General features: G+C 38.9%; 2 protein-coding genes and 1 long non-coding RNA gene across 4 annotated transcripts in view; all 3 read right to left on the bottom strand.

The window, feature by feature from the left end:
* Positions 1–18,451, bottom strand: part of LOC128503499 (uncharacterized) — a 289,541-nt gene that overhangs the window by 44,415 nt on the left and 226,675 nt on the right. The window lies entirely within an intron of this gene.
* On the bottom strand, positions 4,944–7,510 carry TREX2 (three prime repair exonuclease 2). Its single transcript, XM_053473605.1, has 2 exons — positions 7,392–7,510; positions 4,944–5,723 (listed from the first exon to the last, which is right to left on the bottom strand). Exon 2 carries the CDS (start codon positions 5,712–5,714, stop codon positions 5,031–5,033), a length of 684 nt encoding a protein of 227 aa, XP_053329580.1. The 5' UTR covers positions 5,715–5,723; positions 7,392–7,510; the 3' UTR covers positions 4,944–5,030.
* Positions 9,910–18,265, bottom strand: HAUS7 (HAUS augmin like complex subunit 7). Its single transcript, XM_053473600.1, has 10 exons — positions 18,165–18,265; positions 16,087–16,202; positions 15,711–15,778; positions 14,554–14,615; positions 13,979–14,088; positions 13,469–13,627; positions 12,800–12,890; positions 11,167–11,376; positions 10,808–10,919; positions 9,910–10,306 (listed from the first exon to the last, which is right to left on the bottom strand). Exons 1-10 carry the CDS (start codon positions 18,216–18,218, stop codon positions 10,245–10,247), a joined length of 1,044 nt encoding a protein of 347 aa, XP_053329575.1. The 5' UTR covers positions 18,219–18,265; the 3' UTR covers positions 9,910–10,244.

Below are 18,451 nucleotides of genomic sequence, written 5' to 3'. Positions count from 1 at the left end.
GTAGTGATGTTACAGGGAGCCTGATTCTCCACTAGGTGGACAATGTTATGTGGCCCTAGGCCTGGACACTGCCTGAGCCCCTAGCCAACAATCCCCTTACATGGTTACAGCTCATCAATTGCAACTCTCGTCGTAAGTGGGTCTGAGAGTGTTGGGATGTCTAGGACACGTCCTTTCCCATGGAGGAACAGTTAACAAAAAAAGGAATTCAATAGTACAACATTGTATCTCTTATTAATGGGAGCTCAGATTGCATACATTGAATTGATCTGACTTGTGCGACTGAATGTAAAGGCAGGGAAGAGAGAAAATAAGACAAAACTCAAGTACACACAAGACACAAGCACACATTTACATATCGTAAACTGCAATGTGGTCCATGCAAAATGTACTCCAATGTGGGGTTGGAGAGCTCCTACTTTAATGAATAAGAAAAAAATAAGTATTTATTTATTTCCATAAAAAACCCAGTTCAGCAAGGTAATTTAAAGCAGATGTAATCTAACATTTAAAAAAAAACATATGACAATACAAACCAGTATTATTGCGTTAAACAAGTATCAGGCATTATGAGTGTGCCCTCTAATGGTCATGGACACTACTTGCAACATTATTTGGGTGAACTCAAAGAGAGAGATGTTAATAAGGGTATTTATCACCCCGTGCAGGGAAAGGCTGGCTGCCCCATGGACCAATCTAATCTGTCTATACATCTAAAGACAGCATTTAGACCATGTCTATATCCATTCTGTGCTCTTATTCCAGGTCTCCCTTTCAGCTGTAGTGTTAATGAGCCTCTTGCTTGGGTCTCCCCAAACCCTCCTCTGCCCCTTTGAGAAACCTCTTTATCATAATATATTTCTCTACAGCTGTACTAACTATAAAATGTAATCTCTTGCTTAAGTGCGTTGGTTCTACAAATAAGCAGCTAAGCATTTTTTCTCAATGGAGTCATTGAGAAAAAATGTCTGCAATTGGCAATCCATCCAAAGAAAGTGAAAGGGAATCACAAGATGCCTGTCGAAAAGATACAAAAGTAACAAGTGTAGAAAAAGCAAGTGAAAATGAAAAGTAACAAGTTACAAGAGCAATACAATAAGGATGCCAATCCCTCAGCTCAAAGTATTATTATTATTGTTATTATTATTATTATTAGTTGATTTATATAGCATTATCTTTAGTGCTGTACAATGGAATATATACTTTATTATTTACTTCTTTCCATCTCTCTCTTCTAAAAGTCGCTCTGACTTCACAATGTCATTCTGACATTGTGTGAAACAGCCCTGGCGCGGGAGGATGAAAAGAAGACTACGCTAGTAGTGTGCAATATAAACGGCTACAAAGCATGAATAAGGGGCTGTGGAGAGGTGACTTGGGGTTTTAAACAACCCTTAGCCAACAGATCTGCCAACACATTCTTTTAATCTACAGACCCATCAGATGGAAATAATCAAGTGGGATGCCCACCGCTAGAAATGACTGCTCTCAGCCTATTAGGATATTTTATTACATGGTTACTAATCCTAATGGACAAAAGAATGGGCTAAGGAGGACTACAGCCTTGGCTCCCAGAGCCACAGTCAAGCCAAGATAGAGTCACTAGCCAGATACTGGCATCCCTCAGTCTAATGGCACCTGCATGGTATTTTAACAATATGCGTGTGGGGCTAGCCCTGGAGAAATGTCAGTAGGATCACCATTCCGCATCCCCAAATAAGGTGGGCTCCGGGTAGCTCCAGGTACATGCCACCCAACTTCTACCCCTGGTGAATTGGGATACTTGGGGGGTCGGGGGTATTGTGAACATGTGCAGTAAACATCTCAATTGAGGGGGGGGGGCTTGGTAGGTAAGCGATGCTGTGCAGGCACACAGTCCTGGGGACCTGGAGTAGGCATTCTCCGGTGTCCGAGCTTAAAGAATTCCTAATTTCCAGATGAATGACACTTGCGAGCCCAAAGTTGTTTTTATTCTTTCACTTCAAACTGCGACATAGATGCGGAATGGTGTTAAGGTTAGATTAACATCTTAAGTGCTGTACCATTGGTGTTAAGTTTCCTTTTTTGGCTATATGCTAACGTAAATAAACAATATGAATCATTTCATGGCAAACAATGTTGGAAATATGGAAAATACGTTTTTACATCTATTTTCCTGCATCCGATACAACTGGAAGGGTCTTCACATCGAGCCCACATATTCAGCAGCCTCTGGAGATTTGGGTGGGCAACGACCGCCACAGGAGATTGATGTTGGGTGGGCATTGGGACGTATGCTTTGTAAACTGAACGCGCTTCATATATTTTCTCATGTATGGCAGAGATTTGATTCTTAACTTCTGTAAAACCTCAATAATAAATGATGGACAAAAAAAAAACAACAATTTCCCATTTCCGTATTGATATTGAATGTTTGGTTTTGATGTGTGAATAAAACAAATATATAAAAAAAAAACAAATGTTTAAAGATGCTGGTAATACCCAATTAATGTAAGTGAGGAAAGGTGAATATTTTATTTGCTGTTTATTTCATGAGCTGTACGTCAGCTGCTATGATAGAGTTAAATGTATTATTATGTTACCCAGTCGCAGAAAAACTGCTAGAGATATAAGGCATGAAAAAATAACATTAATAACAAAAAAACCCTGCCATGGTAGAGAAAAAACTACAAGTTTTTTTGCAAAATGGAGAGAATTGTAATATTTTTGGAGCATTTGGACACTTTTTATGCAGCTGTTTGGCCACCAATAGTAGTAAGAGGGTATATATGTTGTCAAACTTTTGGGGCGGAGCTACCATGCCTCCTTAATGACCACGCCCCAGGGATATATCTTGTCAAACTTAATTTGACAGGTGCCCCGCCCCTTTGGTGGATACCCACCATCCTTTTTTCAACACGCCCAATGCGCAGATTGGATGCGCAGTAGATATTGCTAACCACACCCCTTTGATCTTGAATAACCACGCCCCCTTTTTATACGTGCTTGATTTCATTCAATTTTCAATTATAAACCTAATTAATAAATGAATTATAATGAATTAAACACGTATCTGGTCTCATGCCATGTACCAATATACGCTTATACACCTGTTTAATACATTTAATAACCCTTTTTGACACGTATCTGGTCTCATTCACCGTACCAATATACGTTTATATTAGGTATTTTGTATGTTAATTGCTTCTGTGTGATTGGTGTACACATTAGGATTGGGGGGGGTGTTCGGGACAAGTCTGGACATGTTTTTAGAAATAGTAGACGTGTCTGGACGTGTTTAGAACTGAAAGAGTAGCGGGGTAATGCCGTGACTAAAAATAAATGAACCCTAGAAGTAATTATAGAAATAAAATATTTATTCAATAAAGTCAATTGTTTAAAACAAAAATGTCTCTGTTTGAAGTATTTCCTACAAGCGATGATGGGCATACCTGGGAACTTCTGGGCTCCGGCTACACGGAGCCTTCCCTTGCGGGACGCGGCCAGGACTGCACACTGACGTCAGAGTTCACACACAACCCCCTCTCTCAGCTTTCGGCTTACGTTTTTAACTTTATTTAGGAGAGCTACACGTTTATTTGCAAAGTTTATTACCTACTGTAAAAGTAATTTCTGTTTTATATAACCTTGTTTTCAGTAATTTATTTAAATACATTTGGAAACCGTTAATTTGATACTTAAGATATATATTTCTTTGCATTACACAAACTATTACTAGAACTAGAAAATATGGGAAACATTAGTACCCGCACCATTCCATGTATCAGACATGCTTGGTTATTTATGTAGCAACATAAGCCTGAGAATAAAGTTCTCCCCTTTTGAGAGTCCTGGTAGTATTTTTACTCGCAAACCATAAAATGTGCCCAATAATTATTTAATCAGAACAACATTCATCAGGTTTACATGTTTAAATTACATACACAGCAACATAATTGCAATCTTCATCAACATGTCATATTTAGCTTTAATTACATGGAAATATAGTTAGAATATGGTTATTGTAAATTCATATTGGCAAACAAGAATGATGTTTCTTGAAAATAAAAGAACAAGTGATGTTAAAAACAATGGTAAGATTTGAAAACATATTTAGCACATTTGGTACATACATATTATATGATCACACTGTGTTGTTTTCATTCCATCGCACATATTTCTATTTGATGTAGAAGGTAGGGGCAGCTTAATCTCAATTTGCCAGCTGCCACCAGCTACTGAACCATATTTTCCCTATTAATGAGGGATGCATACTTTGGGGCTTCATTAAAATCAGCGCTAGGTTTCCTGACGCCCCTTGCTGCGTAGAGCGCTTCTGTGCAAAACATTCTGCAGAGCCATCGCAATGACACATCAGCATGTGCTGACTGCCCCAAGAGCAGGAACAGGGTACAACTACACTAACGTGATGGGGCTAACTATGAATAGACTGGGGAGTCTTGGTAGGATGTGGGTAAAAAGTGGGTCAAACATCACTTCTCTTTCCTAAACATTAAACAATGAGCAGGAGGTCCGGTAATCAGCTGTGATTACGGGACGCCTTTGGGCGTAATCCTGTTGCTAAATAGGCACAATAAACTGTTTTGCAAGTTAGTATGCCCAAGGCAAATAGGGGATTTCACTTACGCCTGCAAAGTAGACATTTTATATAGGCCCCTTTGAACGATAAATATTATCACTTGATACTAAGTTGCCAACCATACCATCGATCAAACATATTATATATATAGAGAGAGAGAGTGAGATTATAAAAGAACATCACAGGAAAGGGTTGGTGCTAGACTCTTCAGCGGTGGCAACACATGGTTGTCCACATCTCTAAAAGGCAATGGAGCTCAGGTTTCCCCCCTGACCATTAAAGAGGACAGGATTCTTTCTGCTAAATCTTATATCTAGAGTATAATGTGTGTTTCCATTAAAACTATTCCTATTTATTATAGGATTGTAACCAGTCCTTCTAGAATCACTTAGAAGAGAGGCCAAGCATGGGACATGCAGAAATGGATCTATTCCAAAGTTGTTTCCATTTATTAACGCCTAGTGACATACATAGGACTGATTTCACTCCACATCTTAAAAGAGTAAGAGGTTTTCTCAATCACCTGTTTTGCTTTGGACATGAAGATCATAATGAGCATCTGTACATCACCTTCAGCATGATGAGAATCAATTGGCTCCTTCCCGACAGACCGTCTATAAAGTTCTGAAAGAGTGTAAAACCCTTTCCCCTTTTTAGGAGCACCGTTCTCCAGGGTATCCAGCTCCTGGAACACATGCAAAGTGTCCAGGCAGAGCAATGAGCTAGAAAAATCATTTCCTTGTTCCTTCAGCTCTGTCTTCAGAAGTGGAAAGTCAAATTTAAAGCCATTGTGGGCTACAAGGCAGACTGGCTTAGCTTGGCGATCCAAGAATTCCTTTATGAGAACAATGAGGCCCGAGTTGAAGTTTTGCTTCTCGTTTTCACCCAGATTTTTATTATTGAGGCCTGAGATTTCAGAAGCATATCTGTTGATGGTCTTCTCTGGATCAACACATAGGCAGAGCTTGTCAAGGACCCGGGGAAGTTGCATCTCTCCAAATTCATTGGTAACTGGGTTCTGCAGAGAGGAGATATGAGCAGCTACCAAGCAGATCTCGGTGATCTTCGGAAGATATTTATTTAGTCCTGTGGCCTCCAGGTCCAGGAACACAAATGTTTTTACAGAACTTAACATGCTGAAAGCCTGTAGTATGAAAAGAGAATGATAAAAAGATGTCAGGATTGATCAACCTTTCCTGTTCCTTGAAGGAGCATTGCTAGGATATCAGGGAGCCCTGTTCTCCCTAAGATGTAACATAGCTCTTTGATTGCTCATATCATCCATCAACGTTTCAGGAATCTTCCCGAGATCATGGTAACACGTCTTGCGTATTTTGGAAAAGAGCTATGCATCTAAAATCCTTATACGTTGTCTAAAACAACTGATCCCAAAACACTACCTAAACATCTGGAACTGGAATTAAAAAGACATGCATGGGTCTTCACTCTCTAGTGTATATGTACATGTGTTTATGTATATGCATGTTTATTGGCACATACACAAAATGTTTCAGACAACCCTTAGAGCCATTATTGTTTGCGTGTGTGTGTATATATCTCTTATACCTGAAATGCTTCACTAGGGATGGGCAGCACGGTGTAAGTCATCAGAGAGAAACGAAACTACTTTGCACAATAGAGATACGATACCACTTCAATGTTTATTTTTCCAGAAAAGGTTGTCCGTAGGTTAATTTCTTTCTGTTCATCACAGTGACACAACATACATAGCTGGTAACCATTATGGGTTTATAATTACATCCCCCATCCCTTGTAATCCATACGCCTTCTGTCTTAACCTATGTTAATGTCATTGTTCATTTTGTCAGTTTTTAGGTTATTGTTAATTGTTAACCATCCTTTATTGTCATCTTTTTGGATGAATTAAACTGTAATTTAATTCAGTTGTTTTGGGGCTAGTTAGATGCCAGGCTGCCCTAGTTAGTTTCCAAGGCTTGCACTGTCAATAAAGGTGTTATCACACAATATGTAGTTTATTCACTGTTGTATAATCATATATATTCACAATACCGGTAAACAGATCTGTATTTGTTTAAAATACTTTTCCAGATTAATTTTCTTCAAAAGTGATGCACCACAAAATGACATGTTTTTATACACCAACATTTAACCATTTTAAACAAATATTTCTTAATTTTCTGATATACGGTAAATATAGCAATATGATAATTAAGCATGTGACAAAAAGTGTTGGTATTCCATGCTTGTTTAGAACTATGTCCTGAAAATATTTTATAGGGTATGGGGTAATGTTTACCCCATTTAATATTTAATTTTATACCAAAGTAGACATTCCACAGAAAAATAGAATTGCGTCTATTATTATATATACATATACCTTAGAATATTTAACATTTGCATTTTTAATGCTAACATAGAAACAAACAATTTGATAAAAAAAACATTCGGCCATCTAGTCTGCCCATTTTTCCTAATGTAAAGACCCAAACTTATCCCAAATTCCTTCACTGTATTTGCCTCCACCACTTCTGAGGGGAGGCTGATGTTCCATTTATCTACCACTACCTCTTTGTAACATAAAACATCCTTACTGTTACAAGCCTCTGTGTTCTGACATTTCTCCTCTATTGAAACAAACTTCCCTCCTGTACTTTTTAAGTATCTAATTAGGCAAATCTCATAATCTTGGGACTATTCCTATAAACATAGGACAGTAGGCAGGCACAGGCACATTCCTACTAGCCTTTTCATTACAAAAGAAAACAAAAACTATGAGAATATCCAGATTGCAATACTACAATATAATTGTAAATACTTAAACAATTCTCACCTCCTACAAAGCGATGTAACAGGGTCGAAGTAGATGCTGCCGGCTGGGCTTATCCCTGTGATTTATAGCAACGCGACACTGATCCACCCACACAGGGTTGCTATAAGGTTGAGCTTTTTCTGGTAAACATTTCAGTTTCTTTTTGAATAATCCAGGAAATACTTCCTGGTTTGATACATGCAGTACATTAACAGAAACGTCCCGGTAAATACACCATATGGCCAAAAGTATTGGGACACCCCTCTTAATTATCGAGCTTTGGTGTTTCAGCCGCATGTATACATCAATAGAACAAAAAAGATGGGAGTAGGTGAGCTATAGATACTTATTGATATATTTAAACCACCGCATGTATACATCAAGCACATAGGCAGCCATCTCCATAGACAAACAATGGCAGTAGAATGGGCCGTAATGAAGAGCTCAGTGTCATAGGATGTCGCCTCTTGTTTGTAAAATATCTGCCCTGCTAGATTTGCCCCGATCCACTGTAAGTGCCATTATTGAAGAATCAGTAGACCAAGCACAGTCACAATGAGTGGCCACAGAGTGTTGAAGCCCACAGTGCGAAATAAATCACTTGTCATCCATGTCATCTCTTGCTATAGAGAGCCAAACTGCCTCTGGTAACAACATCAGCACAAACACTGTGTGTCAGGAGATTCATGAAATGGGTTTCCATGGAAGAGCAGCTACACACAAGCCAAAGATCACTATGCACAGTGCTAAGCGACGGCTTGAGTGGTGTAAAGTCCACCACCACTGGACTCTGGAGCAGTGGAAACGTGTTATTTGGAGCAATGAATCACGCTTCACTATCTGGATTTCTGATGGACAAATCTGATCTTGGAGGCAACTAGGAGAATGCTACCTATCAGAATGCATAGTGCCTACTCTGAAGTCTAGTGGAGGAGAAATAATGGTCTGGGGCTTTTTTTTCATGGTTTGGGCCAGATAATTGAATTTTGTGGCACCAATTCGTGGTTTGTGTATTCCAACATGACTGTGCCCTGGTACATAATGTTGTAGCTCCTTAAATACATAATTTGATGAGTTTGGTGTGGAGGAACTTGAGTGTCTCACACAGAGCCTTGACCTCAAACTTTCTGTAAATGGAAGATAAGCTTCCAAAAAAGGTTCTCGATGACATTGTTTGTGTGACATGGTCATCACTTCGTCATATTATACATAAACAAACCTGGATTTCATCTTATCTACTTATTTACTGAGCATAGGAGAAGCTGGACATTTTCAGCTAATAAAATTATAGTCAAAAATCGACCTAAACTCTAAATCCTCTGTGGATAGATGTGGAACTGCAAAAGTAGAAGAAAAGCTTCTGTTTTGTGGTCCAATTCCTTGTTATTAGAGTCCATGTTTAACCTAATGACAAGGCAGCCTATATATGACCTCTATGTCACCGAAGTCCAGCTTTGCTGCCTCAGAATCACTTTTATTCCTAACCCCGAATAAATCATAAACGTGGCAACAGATAAGATGCTCCTGAGTTGGAGTAACAGGAGTCAAGTTTTCAAAAATAGCGTTTACCAAAAAGCCCTTTTCTTGCGTACGGCAGTTTGTATAGAAATGTGTTCTTTGTTTTGTGTATGTTTGGTTACACCATGAGTATAGAGTCTAGTGAACGGGCATTTGGAAACACTCGGGGCCCCTGAGCAAAGTATGCATGAGGGCCCAGTAATCTTTGTAATCCTATCAGACCAGGATGTATTCGGCCAGATGCCATGAGGTAGACTTTCAATGGGAGCGCTTTCCTGCCACTGATTGGCTGCTTGAAGCAGGGAAGTATTCCCATTGATTTCAAGAAGTTAGGAAAGACAGTATTATTGTAAATGTGAATGATTTTTAGCAAGCCGGTTTTACACACTTAGATGTACATATAGTGAGTTTCAAAAAACATTCTGTTTGGTTTCACATGGACTTTTGCTCCTATAATGGTAATAATTCCAATAGCATAAAGTATATATTTTAAGTGTCGTACTTACTGTGATGGTGTGGCAGGGGGCATCGTCACATACACCTGTAGTGAACCCTGTCACTTTAAGGTTACTATACAGAAAGCTATAAATTCACTGAGGGTTACTTATAGAACAAAACATGACTGCTGCTTTTTGTTGACCAAAGGCTACCGAGATAAGTGCCTAAAAAGTTAGAAGAGTAGAGAATAAAGAGGCCACATTAAGTTTTAATATAACTAGAGGTTGTACACAGACAGCGAAACCCCAGGAAATTCACTTAAGAACAAGCTGGCTGTGGAATCAAATAAACCTATTGTTTTTATAAGCTAGAAAAATATAGTGCCTTATAAGTGGTATAGCCATCCAACTAATTGGCATAAACACGAGTACCGAGAGAAGGGACTTCAAGAAGAACTATGCTCAGCAGTAAAATGTTCCAAAGCAGCGCATGACCAGTAGCATAGGAGCAGATTTAAAGCTGCTGCATAGCACAGCGTCACTGCCCATACGCAGCGGGCTTTACAGACAGAGACAGCTGTATATTAAGACACAGTTACATTTTAATTATTAATAACGTTAATTTACATAGATAACACTCAGTTTTGCTCTTCCTTTTCTTTCACTCTTCTTTTATCCCATTTTTAGATTTCCTGAAGACATCTTTACAGCAGTCTGGCACCATCCCAAGCAGTACTTTAAACCGGTCCTCCAGGACGGGAGCTGCCCCCATGTCTCTAGTAGCCAAACAGGATTTTTAAGACACATCTGAAAGACACATCCAGCTTTCATGTCTGGATTTTGGAATTCTTGCTTGTAGCAAGACAGTACACCAAAACCCCAGGATCCTCTTCAGGTTTTAATCGAAACCATGGTAAGATCACTCTTGTAAGGAGCCCTGAAACGCTTCATAGTTTTGCTTCAGTTCCTTGATTTTTTCGTCTAAAACATAATAATAGAAAATTAATTTGTGAGCAAGATGATATGAGTTAAACTGCTGACATAACACACAAAAGGGGATCTAGCTTAAATTCTACTAAACCTGCCTAGTTTGTGCAGGAAGTTAATATAACAAAAAGGTCATTTTCCAATTCATTTATATTGCTTATTTTAATTTGTAGAAAACAAAAACATTTGGTTTGCTTATTGTAAAGAACTGTAACATGTACGATTTGCAAAACTGACAAATCAGCGGCACAATTTCTGCTGTATTCATTTGTGAAAATTCTAAGTAAGCCATGCATTTCAATACTTTTTTTGTTACTTAAAGAAAGAAAGTAAAAGTAACTAAAGGCAGTTTACTCTCCACCGCAGTGCTTTATCTACTAAGCCGGCTGTGGATGCATGGTATGGATATGGATATTACTGTAACTTTACAAAAATAGGTGCGTACAAATAAAAATATAGATGAGGCAGATGTTCAGATATAGTAAAAATACTTACAGAGTGTAGTATACCGGCTGCCTCCCCACGACTCTTTAGAATGCTGTCTTTTCCTTACTACCTCTGCAATGTTCTCTGATGTTTCCGTAAACTGGGCGATAGCCTCGAGCTCCTGAGAATGAAAAAATATGCAAGGCACAAGTGCATGCATATGTGTGTTTGTATTATACACATTACATGGTGTGACAAACCTGGCCGATACAACTGGGTTCCTGCAGCATCTGTATATTAAGCAGCTCAGATACAAATGAAGGGTCCCCTTGTGGGTATGTTAAACACTTCACAGACTTTCAGATTAGTGAATATATATCACTAACTAGTGCCACAAGTAACATTGGAATAAATGATGATTGTTTTACCTTACTGCACACAGTGAGAGACTCGTGGACAGACTGGAAGAGGGGTCCGGATGGGCTCATTTGAGGGGCTGGGTGTCCACAGTGTTCTTGAAACTCATGGTCATAAACTTCAGTAAAGGCAGCTATGAGCTGGTAGAAATCGGTGAGTGCCAACCTCAGAGTCTGTAAGATGGTATCACTGCCTGGCACCGAGCTGTTGAGGAATTCACACTACAGGAAACAGATAATTTCAAAGGGCCCGTCAATAAAAAACAAACATGTATACTGGCCTCTCATTAAAATGAGGAAAATCTATCTCTACACCCAACACTTTCCTAACACTACATGTCCTTATCTACGTATGAATGGGCAGTGTGTATACCGTCACCCACCCTTACAGCGGAGGAAAGGTAATGCATAATTCAGATTGCATAGCCCTATTCCTGCATAGCCCTATTCCTGCCGCTAGACAGGCTGTGATCTCATAGGATACATCTCACTGGTCAACCTATGGCATAGAGCATCCCAGACGGCAAAGGGCCGAGTGCCTGTGGCCGAGTACAAAAGCATGGCCTGAGACTGCAAGGAGTGGCACTTCCGAGGGAAGCAGTAGAAAGCTGAACTACATGCTGCTGATATGATTAGACCTTATTGACCCCCAGCATCACTGACAACTCCCAGTAGTACTGGTTAGAAAGGGTGTATATGTGTGTCCAAGACATGTCATCTAGTTTCCCAAAGTAAGGTCATTTGCATAGTAATACACTACAAAAGGGTTTGGAATAAAAGGTTCCAGCAGCAATGGGATTCTTGGACTGAGAAAAGTCCCACTCTGGGTTATCAGACACCTGAAACAACGAGTGGTGTATTTTCACACAGACGATTTCCTCCGTAACTGTCCTCTTTGGAAAAAGGGGTTGGGGGAACCACTTTCTGGGAGGTACAAGGGATTTGGGGATAGCTGGTCAACTTGGTGAGGAGAGCGCAGAGAAGTTGGGTCAGGAGCTGGGTCAGGAGGCCCAGAGGGAAGCTGCGCAGGATGGTGTTCTGGAGAATGCTATAAATGGAGATAGGCTGCTCAAGGTTGAAGGCCCATGAAGGGACTTGAAAGAAATGTATCATTGAGTATCCCTTTTGTTTTGTGTTACCGAATGTTTTGTGTATGTTACATTTGATACATTTCTCTATACACTTGTCTTTGTGCTTTATTCATCACACATTCTCTAAGGAATACAGGAGGTCATAATTTCTTACACTTTCATAAAGATAACTAAACAAAGAAGGTTAAATGAAAAATGAAGAAGCTTTTCATTCAGGTGCGGACTGGCATGGTTTTACATGTGGGCCAACTCCACCAAAATAATTATCATTGCTCAAATTGCTTCGCAGGAGGCTGATATCCCATAGAGCAATACAGTATCTCCTTATTATAAATGTTATATAAAAAGAAGTTACATTTGTATTAATAAAAGAGCATGAGGTTTTATTAAGTAAACACATAACATATGCGACAACTTCAGCCACACACCCATTCATAGCCCATCTCAGTGATCACAGACGGCATTTGTGTATTGGATCCAAGCAGTTCCCTATCTACAGTAGTGGTCTGAAAGTCTGTGTTCAGGTCATGTTCTAAGACAATTACTACACTCACCTCCTCTTTAAGCGCTTGGAGACTGGCAGAGATTTTCTGTAATGCTTCTAAAGACTCACCCATGACGCAATCCTTACTGGACTGAAGCGGCCTGTAGAAAGAAAAGTTTGGCATTAAAATAATCAGAATGAGCTCAATACAAAGGTTGCTCAGAGAAGCCTTCTTTAATAGCTGAGGTGGCTTGTGATATAGTTTTATCATAAAAAAATTGTATGTGCATAGTACATGTAAAATGCATTTAACTTTACAGCCTTTATAGGTCATTTTAGAACTAAAGTTTTACAAAAAGCTACCTCAGAGGGAGTATACTTGGAAAAGAAAGATGGCTTCCTTAGACAATTTTATTCTATGTTAGCAGCCAGGTTTCTGATATAAATGAACCCCAACTTTATTATCAAAGTATTTGAGGTCATTATTAATATAAAATAAGATATTTTCACTAATATAGAATGATGTCCTTGTAGCACATTTTTTTGTATTATTTATGTAAATCTAGGTGTTCAAAAGAATGCCAACATGGTCTATAACATACAATAAGGTATGAGAAAGAATGCTATATATTAATCTCGGGGTACACTTAGATTTAGAACATCAAATCAAAGAAGACAGTATAGTCTTGATGAACTGCTTTTAATGGAGGCTGTACCTCAAAAAGTAGCAATCACATACCTTTTGTGTGTGGGTTCTTCTGAAAGCAAGAGAGGCTTGAGATCTGCTGGCCAGGGCGTGCACTCGGGGTAAAGGGTGGCCTGGAACTGAGGGCTGAAGAACAGATCTTTCAGTAGCTCTTCATTTTCCCGAACACAGTTTACAACAGACTTGTCAGCGCTGAAACCGAAATGAAGACAGAACAAGCAAAAGTTATAAACTCCAAGGTCACCTGTAAGATGCCAAGTGACTACAATAGATCTTAGTTTTTGTTTTGTTTTTTAATTTAAAGGCACACATGCATATGAAAGCTGTGTGGTCTCTTTAAATTTTGGTGGCACCTTCTTAGCAAATGCATGGGCAATTCTGCAGAATCCCCTGACGTGCATTTACCCCCGTTCCCCACACCCAAGCTTGGTGCCGAGGAGATAACCTGGCGTTATATACTTTTTTATTATTATATATATAATCGTGACATAGCTTGTTAATTTAACCTCTTGAAATATATACATTTGTATATGCTTATCTTACCTAATAGCTGCTGGCTCCATTGTCATATTGCTTGCAAGTGTTCCAGGGTTCTGAATAATGTCCATCAATTGTCTAATAAAGGAGAGTTGCTTTTGTGGGGGGGCATGTCCCTGCAGAAACAAACTACTTCAGAGGGCAGTTTCTACAAAAAGGAAAGATCATGAACTGTTCTGAGACACAAAAACCAAAGCACTGAAAGAAATAACAGAGCCTCGCGTATAGATGAAAGACTGCAGTACAAGCCGATAAATTTATAGTGACCGGCTTTTGGGAACTGGAATGCAGAATAGTTCATTGGCTAGATCCATTCACACAGTAAAGCAGAAAGGTTACATGATCCAGTAGATCAAACCGTCACTTATTAAAGTCACGCACAAACAAGAGGCTATCAAACTCCAGAACACCTTTCTTTAAATATCCAGTACTTCTTCACAATTAATAAAGCCTGTAGACTGGAATTTTCTTGAAAACTCATTAGCAACACTACCTTTAGCGAATAAACTTCTCAACGATCAATAGCTTCTAAGAAATTCACACAGGACCTGGTATGACACATGCCAAAAGAAGAGCAGTACCTTAATTAGATCCAGGTCATCAGAACCACAAAGCAAGAGTTCAAATCCAAGTCTGACCATTTCTGAGAGAAGAAAGAAATTTGCAAGTTCAATGAAGTATTTAACAGATTGCACAGCATACCAGCAAGAGGTAATCACCAACTTAAATTATTCTCCATATAACGCAAGTTTAGAATATTGTTATATAACTATACATATACACATATATATATATATATATACATACATACACATACATATATATATATATATATATATATATATATATATATATATATATATATATATATATATATATATATATACACACACACACACACACACACACACACACACACACACACACACACACACAGCTATATTTGGGTTTGCTAGGTTGGAATACGATATGTAGATTTGTGTGTTTAGACAAGCTAATAAACTATAGTGTTAATATGGTGTGAATGCATATCAGCAATCACAATTTCATATTTGGAAAGACTGCCATGGCTATAACTTTTTTGCTTGTGTCTATCTTTTTCAATTAATACTGATCTCTGCGGACAAAATTTGTGATCCTTTGAAAAACTGGCTAATACCGGTAAATCCTATTCTGTCTTAGAGTGCATTACATGTTTTATGGACTGTCTGTTAACCCTATGGGAAAGAAAAAGAATAGTGAAAAACAAAACACTTTTAAATAAGGGACCATGATGGAAAAATACCTTTTTTTTTTTATTTATGTTTAACCTTTTTAAGTGAGTGATAAGTAAAGATAAAGAAAAGGTTTTTTAATCTCTATCACAGTTCATGTGGTTCAACAAGTACTACACTCTATGACCTGTTTCAAAAGCTACATTATGGATTACAAACTCTACCAAACACTTATTTAACAGAAAGTTCATACAGTCCTCACTGTAGAGATTGCCAAAAAAAAGGTTTATTGAGCATTTTAGATTTTCTGATTCCAGCACAAGAAACTAGCTACCAAGGATAAAAAAGAATACACTAATAAAACTATATCCATTATATGTAATGGGTGGTAGAAATATCTCCAAACCATTTATTTTAATGGAAACAAATATTTTAAAGTGTGTAGCTCCTAAAAAAAACAATCATAAGAAATGATTATTTTTATCAATCCATTATTAGAAGTGTATAGCAAAAAAAATGTGTACCTTTTATTTTAACGTCCGATTGTGATTCTTTTAAAGAAGAGAATTGGTCTTGGAGAGGAGGATAAACTCTAGAAGAAATCAATATATATAACGTTTAATATCTTGATTTCATACTGGGGATAATAGACAATAAATACACAGTGAGGAAAAAAGATTTCCCAAATTATTATTTATCGATTTATGGAGTGCGTCAAGCTCAATTATCCCTAGAAAGTGCACTTATAGATACAGTTTATTGCAACAGATAACTTTATTACGCCTTTGTTACAATGAAGATCTTGTAAATCCCATGTACCGCATACAGCTGCATCACATAGTTATATTGTGAAAGATGCTGAAAAGTGTTAAGGATGCCCGAAGGTCAAGCAGCCATTACCTTGTGCATATCCACTCCAGGATGTCCAGGCGATGGGCTGAGGGAGTACACAGGAGATCGTACATAGTCTGAGGCTCTGTGAGATAACAACCTTCCAGGCATGGGCAAGAAATTACCTGCAGCAAAACCACAATAGATTACATACACTGTCCTTGTGTAGGTCTGCGCCCCCCCCACCACAGTCTGAATTGTCACCTGAGTTAAGAGAAGTAACTCGACATCGCTTAATTAACCTGGAATGATTTGTAGAACTGATCACAAATGCTGTGCCCCGTTCAGCTGGATAACTACTATACTACTATCTGGACTAGCTGGATAACTACTATCTACTATAACAGGAACATAGAAATCGATGGTAGAACCCTTCGGCCCATCTACTCGGCCGTCAGACGTTAATCAGTCCTTGGTCCGGACGGTTTTATGTCCATCCCATTACCCTCTCAGTAAAGTAATACCTCCTTACATTACATTTAAACATCTGACCCTCCAGTTTTGGAATACATTCTGTGAGTAGAGTATTTATCGTGTTCCAGCTCTGTTATTTTAGCTCAATCTACTAATCTCATCATACTTTCTACGGTAAAGAACAGAATGGCTCAGTCTTAATAACTCAGCCTGGTAAACTAAAATGAATAAGTCTGTGAAGCAAAGGACCACTGGAACTTCCATAATCAAACATACAAAGAAGGTGCACACACTAAAATATGAAAAAATATGCTATTACAAAAATAATATAACGAAGAAAAACCCACAGAACACTGGTATTGCTTTTCTGTTATTTATTCCTAGTTCTGCGAGTATATATTTTATATAAAACTTTTTTTCTGTAGCTTTCTTTCTGTAATAAATAGTGTATTGTATTGTTATCTTGGTGAGCGCACCTCCTTTTCACTTTTGATAATTTAGGGGCTTTTTCTGGGGGAGTCGCACCATGATTTGCTATTTTATTATATTAATTTGGGTGTGCCGCTCTACAAGGGGGGGGGTGTTTAACTTCCATAAAGAATACGCTCATTGCGGTATCTGAGCTGGAAACGTCAGTTTTCTACATTAGTGTATGCAGTACTGTAACGAACGATAAAAAACGATCCATTTCTCCACGGAACTTCCTGCTTTCATTCATTTTAGCCAATTTAAACCAAATTTGACTGGATGCCACGGCCTCACAAATAAAACAGTAACATAAACTTGAGTAGTTCATAGCGTTAAATGTTTATATAGGACGACTGAACACTAATGTGCATTTTGGGCAATATAGTAATATGGTAGTTTTCTTCAGTGGCCAAAAGATTAGGATCACATATGCTCTCCATACTGGCTAGATGAGTTGACCAGCCACCAGGGCATTAAGCTGCCCCACAGGGGCAGGGGACAAAAAGTAATAATGAGAAGGCACCATAGCTATGTCAACACATACTTTAAGGGCTAAAAAGAGAATTGGAAACCATTAATGACATCATTTACATCCTGTGAGATCATCACATTTACTATGGGACCTAACAGCAGGCAACAGGGTGATTTTTTTCTCTAACCCCCAGCACAGTCAGTGAGAGCTGGGAATGCATCATTCATGTCAAGAAAGAAGAACAGCTGAGGAGTACACCGTCAGGAGACCAGAAAGTACATCTGCAGGTGTTTCTTGACTTCTCCCTTTATGAGTCTCCAGCCAAGGCTGAAGAAAACAGATGTCCCATAATTAAATCTCCAAGTATTGCTGGACTACAAATCCCATAATTCTCAGACAGCGCAGCTGATGATGATGATGATGATGATGTACCGTTTTGGTCGCTGAGCATCATGAAGACTGATGCTCAGCAACAGCTGGAGTCATGTCTAATAAAGGGACACCCTGCTCCTGCACATGTCAGAGATTAGTGCATATCTACAAGCAGTAGGAATGCAACATGGGGGAAGCATTTCTCCCACCCACCCGGAAGTAACCGTAACACCCCATCTCGCATGCCTCCATGTTTCCTCCAGACCGTAATTATCCCGCTAACCCGGGCTGCGCCGTATTATGTAGACTGTAACACAATCCCCGGACGCAGTCAGTATACACAGCCCTAATTAACACACACCTTTAGCCGGTGATATAAATCTGCAGCATTCCTCAGATCTGTTGCTCCCGCCATAACTCCACCTCACCGCAGCAGCCGCCCCATTGGCTGAGCCAGCCCAGTGCTGCGTCCCAATTGGCGTCACAATACCGTTTTCCCATTGGGCAGTAGAGAAAACCTGAAAGGCCACCTCTTCCATACGCGGATTGGTCAGCACTTGCTTTCATTAAATATTTAGCGCGTTCATTGGTCATTCAAATGCCGGGGTTTTTTTTTTTTTTTTGGTTCTTTCTGTATCACAATTTTAT

This window comes from Spea bombifrons, chromosome 8 (assembly GCF_027358695.1).
Source record: "Spea bombifrons isolate aSpeBom1 chromosome 8, aSpeBom1.2.pri, whole genome shotgun sequence".
NCBI classification, from domain to species: domain Eukaryota; kingdom Metazoa; phylum Chordata; class Amphibia; order Anura; family Pelobatidae; genus Spea; species Spea bombifrons.
Note: the sequence above shows the minus strand (reverse complement) of the source record. Positions and strands in the feature narration are given on the sequence as shown.